The sequence below is a fragment of the Callorhinchus milii genome, unplaced genomic scaffold, assembly GCF_018977255.1.
Source record: "Callorhinchus milii isolate IMCB2004 unplaced genomic scaffold, IMCB_Cmil_1.0 Scaffold4, whole genome shotgun sequence".
NCBI lineage: Eukaryota > Metazoa > Chordata > Chondrichthyes > Chimaeriformes > Callorhinchidae > Callorhinchus > Callorhinchus milii.
This window is the reverse complement of record NW_024704745.1, coordinates 68,789,257-68,803,412: the sequence shown is the minus strand read 5'-3', so window position 1 is coordinate 68,803,412 and position 14,156 is coordinate 68,789,257. Positions and strand designations below refer to the sequence as shown.

At 38.3% G+C, this 14,156-nt stretch overlaps 1 protein-coding gene across 3 annotated transcripts in view; it reads left to right on the top strand.

Moving 5' to 3' along the window:
* rnf6 (ring finger protein (C3H2C3 type) 6) overlaps nucleotides 1-12,773 on the top strand; it is a 39,132-nt gene extending 26,359 nt beyond the window's left edge. For all 3 annotated transcript variants that reach the window (XM_007900626.2, XM_007900627.2, XM_007900628.2), the window contains exons 2-4: nucleotides 3,629-3,842; nucleotides 4,976-5,080; nucleotides 8,242-12,773. In XM_007900626.2, the coding sequence (XP_007898817.2) occupies nucleotides 3,629-3,842; nucleotides 4,976-5,080; nucleotides 8,242-10,067 (2,145 nt within the window). In that variant the 3' untranslated portion in view covers nucleotides 10,068-12,773. The remainder of the gene's footprint in view (nucleotides 1-3,628; nucleotides 3,843-4,975; nucleotides 5,081-8,241) is intronic.
* Nucleotides 12,774-14,156: the final 1,383 nt, after the last annotated feature.

Genomic DNA, 14,156 nt, shown 5'->3' with positions numbered 1-14,156 from the left:
TGACACTGCCTCAATTACAAGTTTTGACAAAGAAAAGCATGGATTGTGATAGAGAACAATTTAATTAAATCTCTGTTGCTTCCCATGCAAAAAAAATTCTATTGAATCTTCTTGATTCAACTCTGATTGAGTTGGATGATATTTAAATAATTTTTTTGATTAGTTTGGACGATTGTCAGCACACTAGAAAGTAATGCCTATGGAGAAAGCGGAAGGTTTTAAATGATTTTTTTTACTTCTTAAAAGTGGTTGCAATTAAGGAATTGATATATTTCTGAAAGCTTCTCAAAGTGCTTTCACAGGAAATTGTTGTTTAATGTTATAACTATTTGCAAGCAAAGGCAAACAATGATTTATGCACAGCAAAGTTCCACAAACAGCCATCAAGTGAATGGCCAATTTATTTAGAGGAATATTGGCCAGGACTTTTTCAATGGTGTTGTGGAATCTTTAATGTCCGCGTAACGAAGCAGATGGCCCCTTGCTTTAACAGCTCATTTGAAGGACAGCATCTCCAACAAGCAGTGCCACCCCCCCTTCCCCAAGTACTGCACTGTTGTCCCAATCTGAACTCTTGAACCAAGTTCCCAACATAGTGTTTCAATGCAAGGCTTTCCAACCCTGTGACAAGTGGTACCAACTGAGCCAAACAAACACTTTAATGCATTTGACTTTCTGCCATTATTGCTGCTCGGAAAATTAAAGTGTATGATTTGGAACACAGCGAAACAATGTCAAGTTGTTTAGTTAGATTATTAACTTGCACAGTAGTGGAAATTTAATTGATTTCTATTGATGATATGTAACTGGGGGAAATGGACGCTTGATAAAATAGAGATATCATTTTAAAATGTGGGAAGGTCTTTTGATAAGGGCAGAACATAAAGTCCCAACTTTAGTACTTGTCAAACTTGTAAAAGTTTGCAACTTTATTAACTATGTAGGTCTGATTCAGATTCATTTTAATGAAGTTTTTATTCTAGTGAAAGAATTGTGAAATTTTAATGAATTAATACTGGAACACAAGGAACCACAGGAAGGGGGGGAAAAAGCATGGTCAAGTGCAGTATGAAAGGTTAGATTTACAATTGGGTAGAAATTATCAAATTGTTATAGTGTTAACCACTTCAGCAAAAGTTGGTAAAATGCTAATTGGACTGCAAACAAATTAAAAGCAATGCCAGCTGAATACCAAAAGCTTCCTAGAAAATCTCTCCACACTTCACAGTATCGTAGCTTTTTCTACAGACAAGAATAAGGATGATCCCTACTCCTTACCTGAGGATGTTCAAGAATCTGGTAAGTCATAGAATAATTTACATGTGTTTTGCAACCATAAATATATAATATTGCAAAATAAAAATGGCTATTTTATGCATGCCCAATATAGCCAAGGTAGCAATGTTTTCCAGCAATCTTGCATCCATCCTCATTTGTGTTCCCAGTAATTTCTTTTCGCTTTATCTCTGCAATAGCGTCACTGTACCTGTCACAGAAATCATTAGCACAGTTCAAAGCTAAATGATGTAAACTGTCTTCCCAGATCAGCCTACGAAATGCACCCAAGAAGGAGCCCCTCACCATTTGGACATCACCAAGTGAGGAAGGCATACATGAGAAGTCTTCCAGCAGGATGAAGATCACCAGTAACTATCACATGCCCAACATCAATTCTTGTAACCTGGCTGGCAAGTAGCAGGTGGAAATATCAAGACCAGTTCCTAAACAAGATATCCTCTAGTTTCTAGAATGAGAATTGAAAGGTTGCAGAACAAAATAAGTCCATCAGCCTGAGAGGACATGTACTTCTCACATTGTACATACTTTGAAGGAGGCCTTTCAGTTGCTGAATGAAATAGTACAAAGTATCTCTGCTGCTTGGTGATAAGGGAACAAACATCCAGATGTGTTTTGACGCGACAGTTGGTGGAACAGGTTGTTTTTCAACTCTGTTGACCATACTGCTGAAAAATCAGGAAGGATATTCTGTTTAGGTTCATAACGTGGCCATTAGAAGCTCTGGCAAATAATGGTTTGTAGACCATTGAGAATTCTCTGAAGGTCACCAACTGGATGGGAAAATGAACATGAAGGGCCAACAACCTAGACCTTCGATTTGTCCTTGGGCTGATAATGACTATGGATCCAAGATCCTCCGAATAGTTGATCCTTCATTAATACCGTTCTAAGTTCCATCAGAAGAGGGGGAGAAAATAAAGAAGCATTTTCTCTGGTGGAGCTGGATATAAATGATGGATATAAATGGTCTTCAATGCTGAAATTTAATTTTTTATTCATGGGTTGTATCTTTTGCGCTAACTACGGTATCTACAATGATACTGGCAAAACTTTCAAAAGTCTTTCAATGATGTTCAAAAATATAATATGTCTGGGATTTTTGGATCTCAGTGGTATCTTACTGATCAATACAATTTATAGCGCCTTTTGCATCAGGAGGACATCCCAAAGCTGATCAGTTGAAATGGATTTATTAAGAGTTAATAAGCGGAAGTTGTGAACATATCATTAACTTGGCAGAGAAACTGTGATGATGAACTTCTTTCCTACAGGTTTCCTTGTGTGACTGTAGAGGCAAGGAATACAATACAGGGCAACCCCGTTTATAACGTATGCCTCAACCTCGCTTATAGTAATTTGAAGTGCAGCTTCCAGATTGACTGCCAACATTAAAAATTGTCACACTTGTGTTACGCTTAGAAAGTGACGTCAGCAGTGATCTGACAGCACAGAAAATCCACCCTTGTTTTTGCATTTTGCTTCTGAAGCAACCTCCAAGAGATTGAGAACTGCATTGTAACTAAGAACTTTAATAAATCTTTATAAAATCTTTATAAAACTAATAATAAAACCTGATTTGTGGTATTTTTGTGGACTAAATATGTGTTTTACATTTGTTATCTAACTACATATGCCTTTATCTGCCATTCTTGTGCTGTATTAGGCTTTGATAAATAAAATCTTGTTATAAACTCGCTGGGTTCCTTTACTCTCTTAGTTAAACTTTATATTTTATTCTCTTAAATGTATATATTCTGTACACCATTTACAAGCCTTAAGTGTCCAGTTCTACATATAGAGTACAGAAAATGAAAGGAAAAACACACACTTGTTTACATTATCTTCCAGGAACATTGGTAGGTAGAAATTCTACTGGGTTTTGATTTACTTTATTAACGTAACATTTCAGAGTGTATAAAATTTGGCAAATTGACAAATTGTTGAATTCACTTAACTATGAAGACAGTTTTCTAAATAATTAGTTATTTAAGAATTGGACACATTTTGGATGCTGTGAAATGCTAAATTAATAGACCTAGAATGAAATTCCACCCACAGGTTGCGAATATAAATGTTAACCGCAGTAATCAACATTCAAAGTCTTTATGTGCTCTGGGTGTTCAAATTAATATTGTTTTAGTTTATTTAGTTACATTTGTTTTAATTTAGCAGGACTGGTATAGTTCATTGGAATTGAATGTTTTATAAAATCTTTTTTTCCATTTTGTTGTGCCGAATCTTCCTCATCTAGGAAAGATTTGTGATGCTTGATTTCGTGGATAATGACCTTTTTTGAGAGATGTGACTTTCTTTTGTGTTTGTTGTGCAGCTAATACAAGCCCCCAGCACCATGGATCCTTCTAATCCTACCAATTACAGAGGGGCTCAACCATCTCCCACGGAAGGCAATGGGCACAGTGACAGTGAACGCCGGCGACAATTGGAGCGATTGAGTCGAGAGGAAGCATACTATCATTTCATCAATGACCTTAGTGAAGAGGATTACCGGTTAATGAGAGACGGCAACCTCCTTGGAACTCCAGGTAACCTTAAAACATTGTCTGAGAACCAGAATTAGTTATAAAAAAATACTTATGTTGGACAGCAAACTTTGTACATCAGATAAACTAGTTTTTTTTTAATGATCGTAATATACAGCTTTTTATATTCATTCCTTTTGTTTCTAGACCACAGCTCTCAGAAGAAGCACTGAATAATTTAAATCTAAATATAGTTAGCTGTATTGAGGGATCGTATGCACACATGGAAAATAGTATATACAAACAAATACTTTTCTCTTTATTTCTTTTCCTTCACCCAGGCATATTTGATATTTAGAGAGTTTGTTATACAACATCCAGTTGCAATGGGTGAATTTACTCGATTCCACCAGGGCCTTCTAATGGCTAAAAATTAGAATTGAGGAATTATTTGCCAGTGCAGTAGTTGGAACCCAATCATTTTTCTTAGTGTTTTGTTCATGTTGTCACTGCGGGACCTATAAAATCTATGATATTCACATTCTTGCTACCTTGATTGAATACTCTTTCTCCCGTTGTAATCTTTAATTTCTTTCATATTCTCCCATTTGTGAGGTTTACATTCAGTACTTGGTAATGTGCTCAAAGCACTCCTCTCCGCCCCCCCCTCCCCCCCCCCCCCCCCATTCTGAATGCAGAGATTGGAGTCTTTCATGATACAGTATATTGCTATCTAATTATGATTGGCTGCACCATTTAAGCTATATCATGCTCCATTAGAAAAAGAACCTTGGTTCCTCTGACATTGATGCTGTTTTCATATGATTGTAATTATCCCAGCTCTATTCCCGCCTGATGATATATTGTGGCCTCATTTTCTGCTTTTTACAGTGCTATACTATGATTTTGCGCAGCAGAAATTACAGTTACAGCTTGGGTAATTATTAAAGGTATTTATTACTGCACAAATGTATAAAATATCTTAATGTTACTGTCCAAGCTTCCTAAATCTTTCAAATTCAGAAATCAAACTCTGTTTATGCAAAATTATTGTGAATTCATCCAGTGTGTCAAAATGTTTTATTGCTTTAAAAATTCTTTCATAGTTTCCACTTAAACTGAGGAACAATCAAGCTTTATAGACAATAATAAACAAGGCAATGTTTCAGCTTTGATTTTTTTCCCTTCTCTTTCAGGTGAAATTACAGCAGAAGAACTGCAACAGCGATTAAATGGTGCTAAAGAACAATTAACAGAACAGAATGGACTCGGCAACCATGAACGTGGTAGTGAAAATCAAGGCGAGTTTTTGTTCTATGCGCTGAAAGGAAAAGTAGTCATTTAATGGTTCTCTCTACAGCAGTGCAAGAGCAGAGTGCTACAGCATTTATCACACAACATGCACAAGCTTAGATCAGCATTGATATTAATGAAGTTGAAAGTATCGATAATTTGGGAGTTGAGGGAGAGTACCGTATGACTAATGGAACCAGCGGACTCAAGTTTTGTAAGTGACTTCTGATCATCAACCTGGATTCACAAATTGAATGTTAAGTGTCACTATGTTGTCCATTTCTCTGTTTTTTAAAAAACAATCAACTGGGGACTTTTGACAAAACTAGTGACAGTTGTCTCCTCAAACCAAGATAACATTCAATTTCTAGCAGTTGAGACAATGACCTAGGTTGAAGCAGAAGGAGAAGTACTTCAAATTATAGTCCCTGGAATGTCAAATAAACCACTGGTTCAGCCATCATGTGATATTTTTCTACTGGTTCCCAATAGACAAAAGTTTTTTTTTAAATAGACTGGAGAAAGCTTGGAGCAAATGTTACACTATATTTTTAGTTTTCTCTCCTCTCCATTCACTCGGGGATCCTCAAAATCCAGCAAGTGCTTACCTTACTTAGTGTGATGTGCCTCCGTGATTGCCAAGAGTGCTATTTAGGTTAGCCACTAGGAGGTGTAGTAGTGCTAGAACCAACTAGTTTTCCTCACAGGAACATAGTAAATGTTAGTAAAAGGCAAAGGGCACTTTCCCTTTCAGATTGACTTCAACCCTCTTTCTCGGTGTTTTACAGTCCTCACCCACTACTTACTTACCTTTAGTCAATTCCCATTCGTCAAAAAATTCTTAATCATTTCCTGACCTTATTTAGTAATTTGTTTAATAATATTCCACAATAATTTATTCTATGTCTTTTTCCCCCTTTCAGTAAATGGTGAATTTCCCATTTGCCCCTTATGCCATCATTTGTAAATTATATCCCATAGTTTTGGAATATTTGGTCACTATGAAGAATTTTCTGATTCAGGTTTACAATTTTGAATGTTTCAATTGCATCTCTTTCATGGCTTCTTTTTTTTCCAATGTGCACAAACACGATTGTCTTCATGTTTCCTTGATACACAAGCTCTTGTTACGATTTTTCTTGTAGAAGCAGTATTTGTGAGCTTAATGCCCTGAAATCAGAAGTAGTGCCTGGAAGTCTCTCAGTGTTGCACAAATCCTTTGTTTTACATACTCTCTTATAGAAGTACATTAGAATATACAGCACAGAAACAGGCCATTCGGCCCAACTGGTTTATGCTCCACATGAGCCTCCTCCTGCCCTTCCTCGCTGAGTCTTCAAGCATAACCTTCTATTCCTTTCTCCCCTCTTGTACTTATCTAGCTTCCCCTTAAATACATCTCTGCTATTTGCCTCAATAACTCCTTGTGGTAGCATGTTACACATTCCCACTCATCTCTGTGTGAAGACATTTCTTCTAGCTTCCCTATTTGATCTATTTGTGATTATTTTATATTGATGGCCCCTGGTTTTGGTCTCCTCCACAAGTTGAAACATCTTCCCTATGTCTACCCTATCAAAACCTGTCAATTTTAAAGACCTTTATCAGGTCACCCCTTACCCTCCTTTTTTCAAGAGAAAAGAGTCCCAAGCATGTTCAGCCTTTCCTGATAGATGTAACGTCTCAGTGCTGGGATCATCCTTGTGAATCTCCTTTGCACCCTCTCCAGTGCCTCTACATCCCTTCTATAATGTGGGGACCAGAACTGCACACAGTATTCTAAGTGGGGTCTAACCAAGGTTCTTTAGAAGTTTACCATAACTTCCTGCTTTTCATTTCTATCCCTCATGAACCCCAATGCTTGGTTTGCCTTTTTTATGGCTTTATTAACCTACGTTGCTACTTTTAGTGAATTGTGTATGTGTACCCTAAGGTCCCTTTGCTCCTCTACCACATTTAGGTTTCTATTTTCCAGGATGAATGTGACTTCCTTATTCCTTCTACGAAAATGTACTACCTCACACTTTTCTACATTGAAATACATTTGCCATTTAAATGGCCATTCAGCAAGTTTATTAATGTCTTGCTGTAGTTTGTTGCAGTCCTCCTCTGTATTAACTACTCCCCCCAATTTGGTGTTGTCTACAAATTTTGAAATTGTACTGCTGATTCCCAAGTCCAGATCATTAATGTATATTGTGAACAACAGTGGTCCCAATACCGATCCTTGTGGAACACCACTGCCCACCCCCTGCCAGTCTGAGTAGCTATCCTTTACTCCCACTCTCTGTTTTCTGTTTTGTAGCCAGCTTGCTATCCGTTCTCCTATTTTTCCCCTGACACCACATGCTCTGACCTTATTCATTAGTCTATTATGTGGTACCTTATCGAACGCCTTTTGGAAATCTAAATATATTACATCTACCGCATAACCCTTGTCTACTCTTTCTGTTACCCCTTCAAAGAATTCAATGAGGTTGTTCAAGCATGACCTTCCTTTTTGAAATCCATGCTGATTATTCTTTTTTATGTTTTCCATTTCTAGATGTTTTTCTATTACCTCATCAGTAAAGATATCATTATCTTTCTTACCACTGATGTTAAGCTGACAGATCTATAGTTTCCTGGGCTTGTTCTATCTCCCTTTTTAAATATAGGTATAACATTAGCTATCCTCCAGTCCTCTAGGACGACTCCCTTTTCTAATGAATTATTATATGTGTGTAATGGCGTCTGGTTAATAACATAGTTGTCTGCTGGAGGAGGACCTCGAAGGGAAGAAATGATCAAATATAAATTACAGCTTCACATGTACTGGACAAACTCTGCATTTAAACTTAAGGAATTGATATGTAGATTTAAATTGCACCTATTCTCAAACCAATAATGCTGTATACTAGCTGTTGGACTCTATTGCTGTCTTTGCCTTTTTTGTGACCGAAGGCAAATGTACACTGTAAGAAATGTTTGTTTAAAAACAAAAAAGTAGTGTACTGTTTCTTTAAACTTTTCTATCGCTTTTAATAAGTCATTTGGTTTTGCCAAGGTATCATTAAGATGTTATATTCTATAATAGAAACGCTTCTTAACATTAACTTTGCAAAATCAATCCAGCTTTGTCTCGGCTTGAAAATAGGTCATTAACATAAAATGTTGTTCACTTCTATAGGTTCTGACATGCCGGGGGAAACCTCCAACAGTGATTCGCTTCTGGAGTGGTTGAACACATTCAGGCGCACAGGAAATGCCACTCGTAGTGGGCAGAGTGGGAACCAGACATGGAGAGCCGTTAGTCGGACAAATCCTAACAGCGGCGAATTCCGCTTTAGTCTAGAAATTAACATTAATCACGAGCATGAAGCCACTGGTGATCGGTCTTTGGATTCGCCTATATTGGAAAGTAATGCTGACACAAATGTACGAAATACCGAGCTACAAAGTTTGGGGGGTCCTATTGCAAATCACACCAGGAGTCGAACTCGAGCTCAATTAGCTGCTGGACTGGCAAACTCTGAAAGTCATTTAAGAGGGCCAATGAGGGGTGGAGGAGCAGAAGCCACGGAAAGTTCTTCAACCTTTGCTCAAAGGAGCATTCAAAGTGGAATTGCTGAACAGCAAAGAACCACCAGGATGTCCACTGGAAGCCAGAGAGCAAGAGGGCAAAATAGTGTTCAACAAAGAGCTTTAGGTGTTGTCGGTGAACAGCGGGTCAGCAGGCGAAGAACGGTATCAAGTAGCATCAGGATAATCGAAGAAGAGGAACAGAGAAGCAGAAGTGAGCCTGTGGTATTACCAAGAGATACCAGGACTGCCGTAAGAGACCACACTGTTCCTGGACACACAGAAAGGCGCAGATCTTCTCGGAACTTGCGAAACAGCCGAAGTCGTTCACCATTGCGTAGAACAAGTGTCACAGTAAATTCTCTGGACAGTTCTCTATTCCAGCAGCAGGATCAATCAGACCAGCGATCGAGTACCAGGAGGCAACGGGTCGTGGAGCATCCTACTGTGGCCACACAAGAAACACCAGTGACAGCAAGAGACAGTCCTTCCACGCCTTCTTTGGCAACTATGGATGAAGGAGATGTGAACCATTCCAATGGACCTTCTGTTGCTGTTCGAAGACACCCAACTATTATGCTGGATCTTCAGGTTAGAAGGATTCGCCCTGGAGAAAACCGAGATCGAGACAGCATTGCTAATCGAACTCGGTCACGTGTCCGTATGGCAGAAAATACAGTGACCTTTGAAAGTGACAGTGGTGGTTTTCGCCGTACCATTTCACGATCCGAACGTGCAGGTATTAGGACTTACGTTAGCACTATCCGCATTCCTCTTCGCAGGATATCTGAGACTGGGCTTGGCGAACCATCCTCTGTGGCCCTGAGATCAATACTTCGTCAGATTATGACAGGGTTTGGGGAGCTGAGCTCTCTAATGGAGAATGATTCAGATTCTGAGTTGAACCAAAGAGTTCACCAACATCCATCTGGTAGTTCAGATTCTGTAAGCTCACAGACCAGTGCAAACGTTAGTCTCTCCAGCCATTTGAGAAATGATTCGACCACCATGTTAACAGGAGACCAGTCAGCCGGGGATCAAATGGATGAAAGCATGCAGAATCCTCCCCAGGCTGGTGAAAATCGAGAGACCAGGCAAAGTCGAGACACCAATAGTTTAGTGGAAAACGGTACCCTGCCAATATTGCGACTGGCTCATTTCTTTTTGCTGAATGACGATGATGAAGAGGAGCACCAGCGGGGACTAACCAAAGAACAGATTGATAATCTTTTGACCCGAAACTATGGGAACATCAGTGCCGAGAGTGAAATCAGTAAAACCTGCAGCGTTTGCATTAATGAATACGCAGTTGGGAACAAACTCAGAAGACTGCCCTGCGCGCATGAATTTCACATTCATTGCATTGATCGCTGGCTTTCTGAAAACTCCACCTGCCCTATTTGTCGGCAGCCTGTCTTGGGGTCTAGTAATTAATGGGGGAAAGGTTTGTACACAAGCTTCTTGTCCATTTCTGAAACTTTAAAGCACTAAAAATCCTGAGAGATAGGAATTTTTAAAACAAATGTTATAGATTCTATTATAGAACCATGAAATACATACTTCTTGCTGAAGCTTTATTTTTTTAGACTTTTTTTTGTTGAGCTGAGCACTTTGTTGTCATTGGAATTATTGGAACTGAAGAAAGTGAACCAACCTGAAGTATATTATTGTACATGATTAATCATATCTAATACTCATTTTTGTAGGTGCAATTATGATTCTAATGTGCTCTTTTTGTTAATGGTAAGGGTACAGATTAACATATGCTAACTGTCATTGAGTATATGAATAGAAAAATCATCCAGTGATCAGGATTAATTTGTCCTTATTTTCCTTAGTTGATTAAATATATAATAAAACTTTACAGTGCTAAAAATGATCTTGATTTTCTGGATGTAAATCCACACAATTGTGAAGGATCGGACTGATTTGTCAAAGTACATTTGCTTTCGATATCATCTGAGGAGTGTTATGCCAACCTGACTAGAGAATGTCATAGTGGTGAATACTGTCATTTGAAGTACTTATTATAATATGATGTGGCAATGCAATTGGATTCTCCCCTCCCGCCCATGTACACATTCTGGAGCAATGTGATGTACAGATTTTTGGGGAGTCAGCCAGGTGTCTGACACATGTAGAATCCTACCACGTGCTTAAGAGTATGCAAACCAAACACCCATACCTGGAAATTTCCCTATGATTGGAATAGAATGTGCACTCTCTCCTTAAAGGGACGCTCCTGACTTAACTAATTTGGGAGAGGTTTAGGACCAGTTTGGCAAGAGCCAAGTTTGGAGAATACAGAACATCTACAGTAGTCCTTTGGCAAGAGCAAAGGCTTGGTAATACAAAATATACTGTAGTTCTACAATCATAGACTGACCTGCTTGAGCATAAAGGTTTTTGTCATCTCATGTATATTCTGTGTTTAATAATGGTACTGTAAAGCAACTTCATATCAAACTATATTTGGTGCTGTTATTTATTATAGCAAGACTTGCCAGTTTATGGATTTTGCTAGCAAGGTGCTATAACACCTCTCTGATCTCTGAAAGCATTGTTAATAGTTGCTAAGATTTTTATCCTTGGGAGATATTGAATGAGTGTGCAATACAATGACACCTTGATTGATCGAAAATAATTAAATCTTGGAAAACTGCAGGCTATCCTGTTGAATGGAAAACTGACTTGCAGAGACACGTGAGAGGAGGAGGAGTACAATTGATCGCTAGGGAGACCTTTATCCATCAAACTGATACCCGACAACTGAATTGTTTGTACTTATATAAAGTTAATGGCGCATTATATTGTGCAGCAGGTACATGTTCATAAACAATTCATTCCCTCCTGTGCTTCCTTTGTTCAGAGTATGGAACAATTAATCCAGCCCATGGACATCTAGGCTGGTGTGTTCTGCTGTTTAATTGATGCTGTTTGGTTATACTGGCATGATTTCTTAACCTGCGGTGTAGTTTTAATTATTTCATGTGCATCTTGTCATGAATAATTCTTTTTTATGAGGGTATAGAAGTGCCTAATGACTTAACAATTGCCTTTTCATATCATAAAGAAGTTTGTTTTCTGACAGATTAATTGAAGTAGTTCTCGAATACATTGAATTGTAATTTGTGTTAACTTTTGCCATTGGTATAAGTACAATAGAGAATGATGGTTATTAAGTTGAAATGTTTTATGATTCGCTTTTGCCTGCTGGTTGTAGCCGGTGACCATTGCTGAGGATAGGATCTGTCTCAGCTACTGCAATGGTTGCTCAGGCTCACACATGAATGGCAGCTCAAGTGAGATACCAGAGAAGGCTGCCAGCTGGTGTTTATGGAAATATACAGTAAGATGGGAAAGGAGCAAACTTCATAGTAAATTGCGTCAAGTCAAATGCTACTAGCTGTGATGTGTGTCCAGGATCCACAAATGTTGGCTTGTAAACTGTAAAAAAAATAGATGTTCAAAGTTCATAAATTTTGTAATCGCTGCTCTTTCTAAAATGGCTTAAGTTCCCAGTTTTAAAAAATGGGTTGTTAAAGCATTTGAAATTAAGAGGTGCCTTCACTTAATTTGCTTGTTTGTGGGTAGCTCCTTAACTTTTAATCAACTTTGCGACTATAATTATTTAGTTTACATGATAATTTTGCACACTTTTTGTTTTTGAGAACGTGAGCTCCATTTCTGATTTCTGCTCTCACAACCCCTCATCCAGCCATTTGCTCAGTAGTCACAAGTAAGTTTGTGTGGGCCTGGGGGCGAGAGGATGGCTAGATAAGAAGCCGCCAGTTTTGAGAAGGGGACAGGAGAGTTGAAACACCAGAGTCTGAATGAGGAAACTGGTGGGAACTCAGATGTCTGGTGCATATTAGAAATCTGAAAACTTAAATGTCTGCTTAGGGATGTAGAATTATATTAGAAACACTTTTTGAATAATGTCAAGAAAGGCTAATTAAAGAAACGCCAGTTAGTAAAATTAAACTTGAACTCGCTGCTTTGTAAAACTATTCATAATGCTCGGTACAATCAACAGTGTGCATCAAAATAGTGGAACCATTTCACCTTCAACAAGGTTCCACTTTAAATGAATTACATTTTACAACTATTCAAAATAATAATTATAATCATGCCTCCTTTCACATCAGGAAGACATCTCAAAGCGCTTTACAGGATAAACTGTAAAATGGAGTGACTGTATCTTGTCGGCATTGCAAAAATGATGCAATATAGGTGTTCCAAAATGTATTGGCATTACATCATTAAAACAGTATGGATCTATCGTTATTCTGTTTGCAGATATATAAACAGATCCGACTTTACGTTTGTCGAATTTATTTTCCTTTCACACTCTTAACTTATTGCATATAAAAAGCGAAATGTCGATCAAAAATATTTGTACATCACAATGCAGTAGAGTGCAGAATAAATCAATATAATACAAATTATGCTTGTTCAGAAGGTAGGACAATAATGAAGAGGTTGTGCTGCATTTTATGTTTTTTTTAGTCAACCACCTCTCTGATACATGTGGAAACCCATCACCACACTTAAGAATCCTGCAGATGTCCTGCAGGTGATGCTGCTTGTGCTATCAGCAATGCCCTGGAGTAATGCACACCCACCTGGCTGTAAAGTGTAGAGATTTTTATTTTTTTAGGCGAAAGTAACCGAAAATCCATCTAGCAATATCCCAGAAACATCCCAGGAAGTGAATGTACAGTTTTATCGGGGAGGGAGGAAATTGTTGGCCAGGACACTGGGACAAACTCGTCTTTTGGAATGAGGGATTTTCAACCTCCACCTGAACAGGCAGACTTGGTTTAATGTCTCATCTGAAGTGGGGCATCACCCCCAACTGGAGTGTCAGCCCAGAATATGTGAGTTCTAAATCCCAACATGGGTGTTGAATCCACTACCTTCTGACTTGGAGGGAAGAATGCTACCAACTGACCCAGGTTGACAATTATCGGACAATGATTTAAAATGTCAATACATACAGTGCTGTTTAAGTGCTTTTCTATTTAAAAGGTGTGATTACAATCATCGTACTGGAAGTGCAGAATGCTCTTTTGTGATGGTCCACTATCTTCTTAAGTAATTGTTATAGGAAAACAGGAACCAGAAGAGGTCATTCGCTCTTTCCCATTAGTTTATTAGACCCTACCATCATCCAATAGCATCAAGTCATTTCTTAAATGAGTGGTTTTAACCACCCTATCAGACTCATTCCAGCTACTGATTACACGCCCGCTATTAAAAAATATACATTGTTTATCCTCTTTGCAACACTGAACCTGGCATCTCTTGTCTTGCTGACTTGAAGTAATTGAATATAGTGTTACAGGTTTACTTTCTCTATTGCATTAAGCATTCTTTCATTCCTCTAGTGTCCACTGTGAGATAATAATAACTTGCATTTGATGCAGCGCCTTATCACGTCTTTGAGACATCTCAAAGTGCTTCACAAAATATACTGTAAAGTGAATTGACTGTATTTTGTGGGTGAAACATGGCAGCCAA